The following is a 16,318-nucleotide window of genomic DNA, read 5'->3' on the forward strand; positions in this document are numbered from 1 at the left end:
GCCCAATTACAGCTGTACAACTATTCATTTTCTTATGGAGACACAGCCGTTGACGTTTGTAGGAAATGGGACCCCCGGCCGGCCAGGGCTTGCGCCACAGCCAGTCAGAGACCGCCACCCCTATGTAAAAACAACCCCCTGCTCACCCATCTAGGTAACGCGGTGCGAGCAGTCAGGCCTACCTCGGAGGACATGTGTGAAGCATTTGCGCATGCACCCACCAACAACAACGTCCCGGGCCTCCCACAAAAGGAACTCCACACCAAATATATATATGTAAAGAATCTTTGTATTAGGAAGGACACATAGGAACATACACTTTACAATGTGCCAGGGGCACGGCAGGAGTTACAAGGGAAAAAGGGTACAGGGCAGGGCCAAGGGGCCCCTGCCGGGTGTAGACATATCCCTGGGAACTTCCTAGCACTAGCAGTAGAACCCACTCTGACCAGGAATCACATACATGGGACATCGGGTATTCAGGGGAGAAGGGACAAGGTACATAACACAACAGAGGCCCCCATCAGCAGGACAACACATGATAATTCTCAGCACCACATTGATATTGGTCCAGAGCATTCCACAGGCCAGCTGGCCTTTCTGGGGCAAGGGCGCCCCACAGTCTCGATGTCCAGGGCAGGCTGCTGGTAGCCTACACTCAACCTAAACGTGGCGGCTGCCCACGAAGTGCTGGGTAGCCGTAGATGATGGGGGCATCACGTTGGAGCTTCGCAGGCTCCGAGACAAAGAAGCTGGGAATGCGCCAAAGGGGCAAGGGCCACGAGGGAGCCATCTCGGGGCTCGAGAACAAAATGGTGGGCGGAGCCTTGCAGGCTCATAGGACCAGGGACCAATGTGGAGCCTCTCGGGGCTCAGGGACAACGGGGGAGCCCCCCTCGGGGGACCCGATCTCGCTGGGGCCCCACGGGCCATGAAGGAGCCCCTCGGGCTCTAGGAGGTGGGTGACAGGCGGAGCCTTTCAGGGCTCAGAGGGGTGAGGTGCGACAGAGCCTCGCCAGGCGCAAGGAATGCAGGGGTCAACGGTGGAGCCTCTCAGGGCTCAGTCTGTTTGTGGGCGGGCATCGTTGGAGTCCTTCCCGGACTTGCGGACCAAGGGAGGGGCCCTCGGGGCCCTCATGGGCACACGGCACCCCCCAGGGGCAGAGGAGCGCCACAGAGCCCGCCCGCACTCACCGATCTCAACGTGCGGCGGCTCCTCGTGGCATCAGCTTCCCTCGGCTTCCACTCGGCGGGACGGTGGCAGGGATCTCCCTCTCTCCTCGGGGGAATCCTCGCCGCCGGACAGACGGGGACGCCCTCAGAGCCGGGCCAATCCCTGCGCGGCCCCGCGATGACGTCCTGGGAGTCTCGGCGGCCAGGACCAATCAGCGGGCAGCATCGCTCTCCCCAGGGCCGCCAATGGTAGCGCGGCCCCGGGTAGGAAGGCGGGAGCAGCGCCTCCCCGGCTAACTCCGGGCTGCGGCGGTGATCACGGGGGAAGCAACGGGGGCCGGGCTCCCTCGATCATGTAGCGAGGGCGGGGGCAAGCGAGGTAGGCACTCGCTGGGGGCTCGGGCCCCCTCACACGAACGGTCAATTGCCGGGTGGCACCGGCTGGTGAAGGATAGCGCTCCCAGCGCTAGGAACATAAATGAAGCGCCCCCAGGTGCTAGGCCAGCAGGAAAGCGCTCCCGAGCGCTAGAAGCATCGATGAAGCGCCCAAGGCGCTAGGACAGCAGGAAAGCACTCCCAAGCGCTAGAGGCATAGAAAGCAGAGTCCATAGGAAGTCCAGGAAGTCAGTAGTTCAGGAGCAGTGCAGGGCTCAGGGAGGCACGCCCTTCCCTGAGCCCAAGCAGCAGCACGACCCTGGCAGGGTCCCAAGCAGGAAGAAGAAGAAGAAGAGAGAGAGAAGAGGGCCCACCCTCCTTTTATACATGAGCTTCCTTTGTCTCCAAAGGGGCAGGCAGGGAGAGAACCAGCTAGAACTGGTTATAAGGAATTTCTTGTTACTGGCCAGGCTAGGGACACTGGACGCACCCCAGGGGGGTGGAGCCAGCCTGGTGGGGGAAGGCCCAGCTGGCTTCAGCCAATCATACGCCAGCACACCTACTGCACACACGCACCAAGGTCTAGAAGTGGCACTTCCCTTCTAGTCACACACATGCCGCATACATCATCTTGTAGCATTCAACCTCACGAGCGCACACATACCAAACTCGACCCGGCACGCCCCACGCATCAGGGACTACCAGCCACATACATTCCCCATGCATTCCTATGGGAGGCAGGTCTCTCTCACCACACACACACTCAGAAGGGGAATCACCATCCCCAGGTCACATATAACAAGCACAAAACTTCAGGGGTGGACCTGCCAGACGGGCCAAGTCCAACAAAGTTGTAATGGCTTTGGCGGAAAAGCACAGATTAGAATCTCTTTGGGGAGGAGAAATCCAAATAAGGCTGTGTGCGGGGAGAGAGAGGGGAGGTGCTGGAGCTGGGGAACAGATGGCCTGGGGGAAGCTGGCTGGGGAGGGGGGAGGAGAAATCCAAGGAAGGCTGTGCGCGGGGAGAGAGAGGGGAGGTGCTGGAGCTGGGGAACAGATGGCCATGAAAGTTTATGGCCCAAAAGCGCGTGCCTGTGGCCACGTGAACTCGAAGAAAACCACACGAAAAAACCTGTGATTTCACGAGTATTTTGAGCACTTTAATTCTCGCCATTTCCCATTCCTTCGTAATGGAAACGGCGAGACCTAAAAAATCCTATGCACCAAGGACCGATTTCATGGTGAAATAATGGCACAAAAACAGTTTCAGACTTGGTGACCGTTTCACAGAAGATACATAAATCTATGCTTCGTCCACTTAGACCTGTGTATTGAGTACATGTACACATTGCAGGAGATTAGCAAAAATGTACCGATGTGTGTCGGTAATCTACATGAGTGGTAGATTTCCTGGTCTATGCTTATTGCCCTATGCTTAATCCAGCGGATTATATGCATGACACATAATGTACAAGCAAATTTATAGCGAAATTTGCATTTTCTCATTTTGCCTTTTCTTTTCTTCTACCGGTTTGAAAATATTGTTCCATGTGTGAAAATCTCTACTCATAGCCCTTGCTAAAAACATATAGTTGCTTGAGGTACTTTGACACGCATTTTGTGCACTTCACAGCCATCTGTTTTTTATCTCTTAAATTAAAAGATGCATTTTAGGTTTTATTTACACCCAATCTGTGCATTAAGCCACTTTGTCGCACTAAAGTTAAAGTGTGGATGTCATTGCAAATGCCTGTCAAACCATGAAAGTTCTACGTTTGTAGGCTAATGATAACATGCCACGTGGTCACTTCTCTGAAAATCGCCCTGTTCTCTCCCTGAGCCTGGTATGCATTGGCTGAGCCTGTTATCAATTGGCTGAGCCTGTTATGCATTGCTTGAGCCTGTTATCCATTGGCTGAGCCTGTTATTGGCTGAGCTTGTTATGCATTGGCTGAGCCTGTAATCCATTTTCTCCCAGGATTGTGGCCTACTGCTATCAGCAGGAACCTGCCCTATACTGATGGGACCCATGTAAGCAGCACTCCCTTATGCCAGCCTTGAAGGGCTCGTTATTGCCAAAGATTAGATGTACATTTCTACCACTAGGTGAGGGGTGGCAATGTAAAACCGTAGTCGCCCATTCATGTATCTAATGAGCGCTGGAGTAGGGGGTGTCTGCAATACAGATGTTTGCACCGCTGCCTGCATGGCACCTTCCCCAGTACAGCCCTGTGCTAGGTCAGGGTATGTAAAGTACAGGTTCAATGCATACTTCAGTGAGGGGTGCACTCTAATATGTGACAGCCAATCCAACGGGGACAATAATCCCAGCTGACATTAACAGTTGAAATTATGTCCCCGTAAAACCAGACCGCCAAAACCACCTGCTTTTCACGTCAGATATTCCACTCGCTAGAAGCAGGGCAATGCCTCCTGGTATAGGTCTCACTGTCCCAGTTCTACATTGTGTGATCCTGGACAACTCACATGTTGCGCGAGAGATGCCTTACCAGCTGAAGCTGGGAGCACTTAAACACAGGGCAGGGGTAATGATAACAACTACGTAACAAACTGAACGCATGCCAGCTTCTGGGCATAGCCTAGGGCAGCACTGGAAACACAGCATCTGCTCGCAGTCTTTATAAAGCCATTGAAATAATTGAGATGGAATGAAAACCTCCGACCATGAACCGCGGTAGCGATCACTGCCAAGGAAAAGCTGTAACAAAACAATGAATGAGATGAAGTACTGCAGCAATCAGTGTGAAGGCCGAGGTGGAGCGCGGACAAGGTCGTATCAGATCCAGAGAGGACGCTAGTGGCACGAGTCCAATTCAACTCGGAAGTGAATGTTAATGAAAGACCTTCATAACTGGTAGTAAACAGCGAAATTACTTTCATGCAGCTGATCCCCTGGCCGCTAGTACGTACTGGCATTTACACTGCACCAACGTACCCGATAGCAACGAAAAGCAGGCAACACGTCTATCGGGGATTTGCACATTTGCGTTTCACAATAACATTATATTTCATATCTTTACAATTGCATTATTGACACATTTACACTGTAAGCCCAGTTCGATTGTGCTTTGCACAGAATCACACGATGCACATATAGAGAAGTGTTGGACCCAGCAGTACAGCCCAAGTCGGCAGCTGTGTTATTAGTCCACACATCCTCCATGTACCACCTCACCATGGGCGTTAGACCTGTCACCCTTAGGGTGCTCTTCCCCCAAACTTTTTGTCTGCTTACCTCCTCTTTTTGCTGTATCTTTTTTTGTTGGCCTTGGGACTCGAAGCCATTTACCACGGCTCAACAGTGCTGAAGGGCATGTGCTTCTCCCCCAATATGGTAACATTGGTGTATACACATTTGACATCCTTAATTTATTTGTAAGTCCCTTCTAAAGGGGTATACCATATACCCAGGGCCTGTAAATTAAATGCAAAGCGGGGACCTGCAGCACTGATTGTGCCACCCACACAAGTTGCCTTTCAAACCTCTCTCAGGCCTCCCACTGCTGGGCCTGTGTTTTCAGTTTACCACCACTTCGACTTGTCGTTTAAAACTACTTCTCACACCAGAGGTGGGGGACCAGACTTGCTACACTGCAATGAAGACCATACTAGTCAACAAGTTTGGGCTGACATCTGAGAAATACAGACAGAGGTTCAGGGCCAATCACAAGATTGCATCACAGAGATGGGTGGACTGCTTGAACTATGCGAGTAAGGCACTAAAGGGCTGGGTGAGAGGCTGCAAGGTTGATGATTATTCAGGGCTGTACAACTTAATATTGAAGGAGCACATGCATGATATTTTTTTTACAGATCTGCACCCACACTTAATGCAATGATTCCCAATCTGGGCGCCGCAGCACCCTGGTGCTCCGTAAAACACTAGCCAGGGGCGCCGCGATCAGATGTGCACCAAACACACAGTTTAATTTTGGATCACGGTGCTGTGGGGTTGGGTGATTGCTATGATCAAACTGGCTCAGCAGACTGCGTACTGGAGCAATGAGGAGTGTGTTAACACAGACCCACACAACAAACAAAAATACTTTACGTTTTTAAAATCCCACAGCACCTCTATCAAAACCAGCCCACAAATACAACAATTAGAAAAACAGTGAGGCATTATGCACTGTTGCACACAGAACGAAATCCAACTTTAGAATGTTGACTTTGAGAGGTTTTTTTGTGCTCCTGAGTAACATACAGAGTAGAGGCGTGTAGAGTAGTGCATGCCTTTGGCCACCTCAGATTTTATAAACCTAAAGCTACGTGAAATGTCTACAGCAACAGTATTTCCGAAAGATCGCATCAACCTCAGACTGAAAGGCGGTCTTCAGCCTGCCAGAAATAAGCTACATTTCTCAGCAGCAAGCACCAATTCTACAGCGCTATCTACCTGCAACAGCCAGAGGAGAGTGGAGATTAAGTCACTGATAAAGTTATATGAATCAATCAATGAAGCTTCTGAGGATCTTCTCATACCCCTCCCCTTCCTCAAAAGTCACAGAGACACCCCTCCTCCCACAAATGCAAACCATGGACCCACCGGTTTTCATCCACAGGGTAGATATAGATATATTCACTTATCATTTGCCGTGCTTAATTTGTAAATGAAAGTGCCGGTGCTGCTAGATGTCAGTGCACCGAATACCAAGTCTGCCAAGTCTTGAATCACCTCATGCCTCTTTAAATAACTACTAGGAAATCAATCAATCAATCAATCAGGACATTTATAAAGCGCGCTGCCTACCCGTGAGGATCTCAAGACGCTGGCACCCTCTGCATCTTTATTTTACACTTGCATGTTTCTGCTTTCTGCTTTTGCAATGGTTTTTCTTCTTTCTCTTCTTCCGTCTTTCTGCTTTGTTTTTCCCTCTCCTGCTCTCGGGAGTGTCTGGTGAGTTAAAATAAGAGCCAGTGCCCAAAAATGAGTGTTCGTGACCCCGAGCAGACACAGGCTCAAATTGAGCACCAGGCATCACGTGGAACCCGCAGCTCAAATTAAACCCTGTCTAAACCACAGCGATTCATTTGAGAAACAGACAAAGAAGTCCTGTACCAACTCGCTTCTTGGTCCAAAATAAGGCTTGAAATGAGGAAAACAACAATTCAATGATGAAATCCACAAATGAGTCTTGCAAAAAACAGCCAAAAGTTTTTTTGCAAAAACTATACATTATCAGAGAAGTGTCTCAGTCCAACCTCAGAAGCCCTGCCGCCAGTGACAAAGAAAAGCACAAATTGCAGACACAACACTGACCCACCAGAGGGGGCATTGTCATCAGGACACTGCTTTTCTATTTCCGTGTTTTATTGTTACATGTCCTCTCCAGGTGTGTTGGCCCCACTGGCCCTAATAAAATGAACCAAGACCACAACTCACAGAGTCCCCCTAGTTAAATTGAAACCCAGAAGTGAAAAGTTGTGTTCCTGTGACATGAAGTCAGACATAGAAACCAGATCTCATGCAGTGGCTTTTGCTTATTTGCACTGTTTGTGAAATTAAGCTGTACTAAATTACATCTTAAGTGCTGCAAAGGTACGATCTAATTATTGCATTTTTTCCTCATCATACTGATGTTCTTAATACTTGTTTTTTAGCAATTTTAACAAATCGTCTTTTTTATGGTGTATTATACTGTATCTGTCTTTTTGCTGTGACTTTTATGGTTCAGTAGAGCCGACTAAAATATCTTGATGATGATGATTGGGTCACCCTAATCATTATACAACACCCCTCCATGCTGGGAGTGTAGAGAAGACTGACTCACCCACACGCCAAGACTTTCTGATCAGCTCAAGGCCTCCCACTGAAACTCTATCTATCTAAGGTGGCCGGAGTTGAGAGTTTTATTTTACAATCTGGGCTGATTAGCTTATTGACAGATTAGGGGCTGTCCACTACTTAAATACCTTTGATCTTACATCAGGGTACTGGCAGATCACCCTAACAGATAGAGCAAAGGAGAGGGCAGCCTTTTCCACTCCAGAGGGCCACTATCAGTTTATGGTGATACCATTGAGACTCAAGAATGCCCCACCTTCCAGAGGTTGGTGAACCAGGTCCTTGCTGGTATGAAGGCCTTCAGTGTTGCCTATCAATCAATCAATCAATCAATCAGAGTATTTGTAAAGCGCGCTACTTACCCGTGAGGGTCTCAAGGCGCTGATGGAAGGGGAGGATGCTGCTACTGTTCGAAGAGCCAGGTCTTGAGGAGTCTTCTGAAGGCGAGTAGGTCTTGGGCCTGCCGTATGTGGGTAGGGAGGGTGTTCCAGGTCTTGGCGGCGAGGTAGGAGAAGGATCTGCCGCCGGAGGTCGAACGTTGGATGCGGGGGACAGTGGAGAGGGCGAGGCTGGCAGAGTGGAGCTGGTGGGTAGGGGTGTGGAAGTTGAGTCTGCTGTTCAGGTAGGCTGGTCCGGTGTTGTGGAGTGCTTTGTGTGCGTGGGTGAGAAGATTGAAAGTGATCCTCTTGTCAATGGGGAGCCAGTGTAGGCTTCTCAGGTGGGGGGTGATGTGGTTGCGGCCGGGGACGTTGACAATCAGACTGGCGGAGGCGTTTTGGATGCGTTGTAGTCGTCGTAGGTGTTTGGCTGGGATTCCTGCGTAGAGAGCGTTGCCATAGTCTAGTCTGCTCCTGACGAGGGCATGTGTCACCGTTCTTCTTGTTTCGGTCGGGATCCACTTGTAGATCCTGCGGAGCATGCGGAGGGTGTTGTAGCAGGAGGAGGAGGAGGCGTTGACCTGTTTGGAAATGGAGAGCGAGGAGTCGAGGATGAATCCTAGGTTGCGTGCATGGTCGGTGGGGGTTGGTGCTGTTTCCATTGTGGTCGGCCATCAGGAGTCGTCCCAGGCTGAATAGAGTTTTTATTGCTGATGCTGTACAGCATGGCTCAAAGGCATTGACAAAGCCAAAAGGTCCCAAAGGCGAGTACCATTGGCTTTGCTCGTACTTGTTTCAAAGAGACATAACACTGTGTAGACAATTGAGTTATTGTGAGATATTTATGTGCCAACTTATATTGTTTACCTTACAAACAGCCGTCAAGGGTAAGGCTTGACTGCTCAAACTTGCTACTCCCAAAAGTCAGAGGTGAGCTCATGGTCCTAGCTTCTTCCTTTGGATTTGGCACAACCCTTTGCAATGCTCAGTTCAGCCCCTTCCGCCCAGTAGCAAAATAATGGTTGCCCCAAGCTCTGCATGAGAAGCACTGCTCGGACTAATCTTGTCCCTTTAACAAGATAGAGGTCCCTTTCTAATTACACCACAGTTTCACCATCAGTCATATGCTTCGAAGTTAAAACTAAGAATGGGTGGTGAACTACGCTCCGCCAGCGTAGGTTGCCAAGTTGATTTCGGAAAAAAAACTCTGATTCCACCACGTGGTGCAGTTTGCCCCTGCCGCCCACCCTTAAAGCAAGCAATCAGGCCCTGCTCCTGCCTGAGTCCTTACCTGGATCTCGGCGTGGCATTCTCCATGCCCGGGCTGACTCCTCGTCCTCGGTGGTGCAGGATTTTTGTCCTGGGCTGTAACTAATGAAACCCCTTTGCTGCAGGACTCGCGAGACTGCGCATGCGCGGGCATGGAGAGTGGAGACCAGGGTAAGGTCACCACTCTCCATGCGTGCGCATGCGCAGTCCTTGCGAGTTCTGCAGCAAAGCGGTTTCATTAGTTACAGCCCAGGACTGGAGAAGAAACACTGTGATCACTGCCACGACTGAGGTAAGCCGGTGAAAGCAGGTGGCAGTCTGTGGGTCAGGAACCCTCCATGACAAACGTGCAGTGCGCTGCCCAGCCAGATCTGGACTCTCCTGCTGCATAGAGCAGAGTGGAGCTCCACAGAATTCAACAGAGTTTTTAGATCACTCCTCCAACTCCACCTACTTTTAGTTAAAACCAGAGATAGACGCAATGAAAGTTTCTTTAGATACCAAAGACCCACTTAATTACAGCCTATTTCCAGACTCCCTTTCCCTTCTAAATTGGTGGAAAAGGCCATTATTCTAGAATTGTCTGCCTTCATCAAGCAAAATGAAATTTTGGATTCCTCACAGTTCGGTTTTCCTGCACATTACAGCACAGAACTTGCCCTAATCACGGCCACTGAGGAGCTCAGATGAACACTGGATAGCAGGGGGAGCGCCACCCTGATCCTGTTAGATCTATCAGCAGGATTTGACACTGTCAATCACAGGCTGCTGTTGGACAGTAATGGCCACCATAGGAATCAGGGATAAAGCGCGCTCCCTGTTAGATGCTTTCCCGTTGTAGCGATCACCGTTGGTCGCTTCAGATGACTATGTATCCCCTTCTTTTTCCCTGCTGTGTGGGGTACCTCAGGGCATTTCCCCGAGTCCCACTCTTTTTAACCTTTATGTCACCCCGCTGGCCAGACTTATAAAAAGCTAGTTTTTCCCTGGTATCGTATGCAGATGACACACAAATAATTGTCTCCATAAGTGGATAATTTAGCCCCTCAGCAAGCCGCTTCCATGAATGTATGAGCCATATTGGAAATTGGATGTCAGACAATTGTCTGAAACTCAACTCCTCCAAGACAGAGGTCTTGCTTTCCGGCAGCAACCCTAATTTCTGGACTAGAAACTGGTGGCCAGACCAGCTTGGTTCCTTACCCATGCCTGTTTCTAGAGCGAAAAATCTGGGAGTTATTATGGACACTAAATTGTCCTTTGAAGCTCAGATTAACTCCACTACATCAAGCTGCTTCTTTATCCTAAAAATCCTGAGGAAGGTATTACCTTCTGTCCTGCTAGAATTAAAGAAAACAGTGATATCCGTCCTGATATCGCCCTACTTACTAGCGCAACTAAACGCAGCATCCAAAAACTACAGACCGCACGAAACATGGCAGCCAGGGTCCTCCAAGGAATTCCTTAAACAGAGTTGGTAACCCCCGCTCTCTTCCAACTTCACTGGCTCCCGGTAGCAAAGCGCATTCAATTCAAATCCCTCTGCATTGCTTTTAAATCCCTCAATCAAATCGGCCCCATCCAATTAGCCAATCACCTTAAACTTTATATCCCGTCCAGGTCATTAAGATCATCAGATCTTGAAAATCTGATTGTTCCCAGAGTAAAAAAGGCCAAATGAGGCGGCAAGAGCTTCATTACATCCACAGCTAAATTATAAAACTCGCTGCTTACCTCTCTCAAGAAGGAGACTAACCTGCTGATTTTTAGGAAAAGACTCAAAACCTGGCTTTTACGGGCATAAAACACTTATCTCCTCTGTACTCAGACGCATGTGCTTTCAGGTAGCGCCTAGACACCTCAGGGAATTTCTGTGCTTTTCAAATTATTCATTCATTCATTCTTACTAAGCAAAAGTGAAGAGGTGATTGATTTTGCAGACTGATCAGCCACTTCAGTTGATGCACATGTCAGCCTAACCACATAGGTGGGGTTAGAAAACCAAGAATTAAACCACATTTTCAGCTTTGATTTACCCTGTGGCAAGAAGATATGTTACTTACTCCGGAATGCACTCCATTTTATTCATACTTTGTGATAAGGACTCACATAGTACACAATAGCTCGAAGTGAAGGCTGGTTGTCGTTTAAACGTTGGATTAGGAGCCCTGAGTCCAGATCAAGAATCTCAGGAACCTCCGCCCTTCAAACCTCTGGGTTCCAGTCTCCTCTCAGTACGATGTGCTGTTGTTGTGTTATATGTTTCTTTGCTGTAAAGGACCAGTGCAGACAGAAGCATTTCCAGGTGTAGTCAATTCTTCTTTAGAGCTGCTTTGTTTCTTTCCACAGAGCTGGAAGTGCGCCAGAAGCGAGGAACCATCGCTGCAGGGACCCTCCTGCTCACCGTTGATGACCCAAAGGCCCATCTGGGCAGCGGCGGGGCAACGCTTAATGCCCTCCTTGTGGCAGCCGAACACCTCAGCGCCCAGGCTGGCTATACAGTGAGTGTGAGAATTGGATGGTTTGTGCACTTGTCACTGAGGACAGTGAGTAGCTAGAGGGGAGTCGCTGGAAGAGGTGTCGTAACCCAACATGTATAAGAGCTGGAAGGAGCAACTGTGTAAGGGGGCTGGAGTTTCTATTTCCATTGCAGACCTGCTGATAGAGGGATGGCATAAAGAGTAAAAAGGATAATCATTAGGAGTGATATGAATTTAATTCACCATGCTACCCCTTTCAATAACTGGCCTCTCTCACTGAAAATCGCATTGAAGGTTATAAGGGACATTGGACCAGATGTATCAAGATACTGGTCTCAAATGGTGGTCATAAATTACGACCAGTATCTCATTTTGCAAACTGTCAGTGTATTAATAGTTTGGCTCACGAAAAAAGAAATCGTAGGGAGTCATAGAATGACCTACCTACTGAATATTGTTTAGGCCAGTCACAATTTGAGGCCCTATATGGTTAGCTACAATCATAGTGATGGGGGCCGGCAGTCATCCATTATTTTGATTGCATTTTGAAAACCTTGTGTTTAATGCAGTCCACTTTTCTTAATGGAAAAGGGGCTGTATAAAGTTTTCTGTTGTGAAAGCCTTCAGCAAAAGTTGCCAGTTGTACCCTGGATCACTGCCTTCTCTGCCTCCCAATAAAGTAAGGGGCAAAAAAGAACTCCTTACCCTCCAGCGACACACCCAATTGAGTGTCAGTAACTGTTCAGGGTTTTCAACCAGAATTACGGTCACAATCATTGATACATATAGTCACAATTCACAGTGAGGAAGGACGCTCAAAACAAATCATTTCCAAATTGTTAACTGGTAACCATTTCTAAACCCTTTTTATGACTTGGTAAACCTTTACCCGCTCATAAAAGGCGTTTAGTAAATAAGAAAAAACGATTTTGTAGTCGCAAACTCTGTAATTTTGTGAATATCAGGATTTGCCACACCAAAATCCCATAGTACATCTCGCCCTTGGTTTGTAAACCATTCATTCTTTGGCCTCTCTCTGAAGGGTTAGAGAAATCTGTCTGTAAACCTAAGCAATCCTTTACCTTATTCAATCAATTCATCAGGATTGGTAAAGCGCAATTTCTCAAGGTATGGGGTGGTGGGGGCGGCTCCGTAGTTTGCTTATTCTTGAGTGATTAAGTCTAAGGCCTTCATTAGAAGTGTCCCGGAGCAGTATCTTGGGAAGGATTCAAATCCAGGCCATTTGAACATGTTTGGTGTGTCCGGGATTGGAATTACCAACTGTGTAAAAACTGGAGCAGGTAATGCCAGGCCCTGAGACACTGGAGCCTAGTGCAGAGCTATGGTGGCAGCCGGGCAGCAGTTGCATCTGCCCTCCTCATGCACAACAGGGGGAGAAACTCTGCTAAGCTCTTCCAGCACCTACTCTGCTCTCCCCGCCGCCCATCTTCCACATCTCAACCCTACAAATAGGCCCCGTATCAATTAACCACCTTTTCCAAGCAGGTGGGAAATGGATACGGATTTGGGCCGATTTTGTTTCTTGGAATGTGGAAAAACAGCATCATTTGACCTGGTACTCCTGTTCCAGGCGAATATAAATTGTAATCCCATTATATTGGTGCAGAGATACCAGCTGGAATCTGTGGCTCTGTCCTCTACATCTCTCACTAAAATACAGGTGACAGGTGAATGCACATTACATACTGGCAAATTCTTCTGGGCCTACATTGTAATAGGCTAGATTTTCCCCATCCCCAGTTACTGATGAGGAAATAGCAGCCCAGTTTCCTGGCCACTCTCAATGAGGACCACTAGACGTCAGGGAGAGGGCCGATGGGGGTCGGTTGGACAGGGGGAGCACTGTCTGCTCTCCCATGATGCTGCACAGGTTGGACAGGTGCTGGGCTGTCTTCCTACCTCCAGCCCCTGTCCCTGTAGCAGTTTCACTGGATGCAGTTCCTCACCGGTGAAACCCGTCCGCTGTCTTCAGACCTCACATTATTGAGTCCAATGACATGCAATAGCCCAAAGTGAGACCCACCTTGGAGTTAAATTTCGTGTTGAAATACTGCAACTTGTAATTGAGGGTCTAAATATTCCAGCTTTATGTCTATTTCTTCTTTGGCCTCTGTGCAGGATCACCTCTAGGGTGGGAGTCTGGGTCAGATGTGATTGGAGGTCTCCAGCTCTGGCTTGTATCTCATGGTGTTCCTCTGTGTCGCCTCAGGTGGTCTCCGCTGATGTCCTGCAGAACGCCTGGATCCTGATAATGCACATGGTGAGTCTTACCTGTGATGGTGCAGTGGGCGCCAAGCACTGAGGGGTGGAGGAGTAGGGATGCAGGAGGACATTGTTGACATTGCGGCCATTGGCCTGGCAGTCTGCTGTAAACATACCCTTTATCCAGAGGGGACTCTTACGTTTGTTACAAAATACAGCAAATGTTTTTATTGCATTCATCAAATGTATTATTTTTGAAGAGAAGTATGACATTTGCTCCGTTTAATGATATGTTAAATGAAAAAGCAAATAAAGGTAACATCTACATTATGATCGTAGTTGTAAATTGCTCAAGGAGAAACCTGAGGGTTGAAAGGGATGGAGAAGCTAGAATCAAATAAATTGTCGTTTTATATAAATATTTTAAAACAATTAAATCATTCAATGTGGGATGACTCCCCTCTAACACCCACGCGTTTATCTTCTCCGTGTGGATAAGGTCCCCATGCTTATTCACTGTATGATCTATGATGCACTGCACAACTTGTAAACATAAGCTATCAGCACAGGCAGATTTGTAAGAATTCCTGTCTAAATCTAAAATCATTTTACATTTATGCCAAGTCAGAAAACGTATGAATTCACCTACTGCGTAGAAAGTTAGTTTAGAGAACTGTGCAATTTGTTTTGACTTTTAAAGCCAGTCGTTTCCACTGTTTTTAGAAGAGGGCTTCTTTCCGCACCACCAGCTCCTCTACACGACTCAGTACCTACTTGTGGAAATATTGGTTTAGGCCTAAGGCCTTTACACCATGTGCTGCGATCAGCGTTTACATGATTATGGGGGCCAGTAGAATGACTGAAGCCACGGCGCTTACAGCATATTTATGGATTTGCCGCCTTTCCCACATAAACAATCATTTGCTGTATAATTTGCATATTTTAAGAAAAAAAATTGTTTCTAGCTCAACAGATCAAAAGTTACTAAAAAATGAAGTAACGTGTACTGTCGTACATTGGAAGGCCTCTTGCAAAGGTTGACTGGTCACTTTAGTTGCTTATTGCCGTATTTGGGAGTTAAATTTGATTGGTGCTAATGAGGTGAAAAATGTACCCAGATAGTGCAGAAATGGCAAAATAATTAAGTAATACTATCACAAATGATACTGAATTACGTGGAATATTTAGCTTTTTCTTGACGCATAATTTAGTCAGCACTGCTGTATAATTTGGTCCTTTCCTGTTGCATGATTCCAGTGGGTTTGCTACCTTAACTTTCAGAATTAGCTACAAAGTGACTCTGCTGCCAGAGCTGTCCAAGTTCCTAAATTATATTAATACTTCGTCCTCATAGGTTCTCACAGAGATCCTCTGATTGTTTAAAATAATCTGTTCCCTCCACATGATTTCTTCCTATTAGAAAGAACCGACCAATCACACACAGCCCCTTCGACTCCAAGGTCTTTGGCTTGTTTCCCCAGAGCGGGTTGACTGTAGGTTTGACGTAAGGATGTCTAGGTAGCATACTCTTCACGTTGGGGTGCCTTACCTGACTTGTAAAGGACCTCAAGGTCTTGTGTGTATATGTGAATATATGGCGTTACACGCAAACAATTACAACCCATGCTTTTACAACGGGAGCCATGCTACCATTACGGACCGGACACTCTGCTTGCCGCCACAGTGAGACCACAGCCCCCAGCAGCACACGTGGCGCGCACGCCGCCAATGCGTTCTTCAAGCTCCAGGAGGCATTTTTAAGGAGAGCAGGGCTCCGGTGGAGCGGGAGCCCTGCTACCATTACCGACCGGACACTCTGCTTGCCGCCACAGTGGGACCACAGCCCCCAGCAGCACACGCGGCGCGGACGCCGGCAATGTGCTCTTTAAGCGTCAGGAGGCGTTTTTAAGGAGAGCAGGGCTCCGGTGGAGCGGGAGCCCTGCTACCATTACCGACCGGACACTCTGCTTGCCGCTACAGTGGGACCACAGCCACCAGCAGCACACGCGGCGCGTACGCCGCCAACGCGTTCTTCAAGCGCCAGGAGGCGTTTTTAAGGAGAGCAGAGCTCCCGCGTCGTGGGACACGCGCAGGCGTCGCCGGGCGAAGCCCGGGCCAAGGGCGGGACCGTTTAAGCCTGTTGTAGACCGGTGGAGGCTGGGCTGCGCCCCTCCCTCTGAACCTTGTGTTCTAAGGTTAATGCTCATAAGACTGTTGCACATTTGTGTTACTATCTCCATCTGACGTTTATGAACTTGGGCTTGGTTGTAGGGGTGGTTACAAAGTTGTGATGTCTATCAGAGGAGGTAACTGGAGGAATTCAACCACGAGTGGGTCAGTGGTGGGGACACTGGACCAGTTTTTAATTAGAGCAACATCGGTATTGGAGCACAAAATTAAATTAACTGAACGCCGTTTATCCCTGGACCCCATGCTAGCCAAACGTTCATCCTTGGACGGGTTAATGCACGTAAGGTCACCCGTGAAATCTTTAGCCTCGGCTACTGATCTTCTAGCCCCTGCAGGAGGCGCCAACCAGTTATCGCAGGATCTAGTGAATCCAGTAAACACTTCCTGTTCTTTGGAGTCTGCAACAACGACTTTGTATATTAACC

At 48.4% G+C, this 16,318-nt stretch overlaps 1 protein-coding gene across 1 annotated transcript in view; it reads left to right on the top strand.

Annotated features, from left to right (window-relative positions):
• FCSK (fucose kinase) overlaps nt 1–16,318 on the top strand; it is a 1,017,185-nt gene that overhangs the window by 433,345 nt on the left and 567,522 nt on the right. Inside the window, exons 3-4 of the mRNA XM_086945277.1 lie at nt 11,350–11,501; nt 13,711–13,761. Coding sequence (XP_086801403.1) covers nt 11,350–11,501; nt 13,711–13,761 — 203 coding nt within the window. The remainder of the gene's footprint in view (nt 1–11,349; nt 11,502–13,710; nt 13,762–16,318) is intronic.

The sequence above is a fragment of the Lissotriton vulgaris genome, chromosome 12 (assembly GCF_964263255.1).
Source record: "Lissotriton vulgaris chromosome 12, aLisVul1.2, whole genome shotgun sequence".
NCBI lineage: Eukaryota > Metazoa > Chordata > Amphibia > Caudata > Salamandridae > Lissotriton > Lissotriton vulgaris.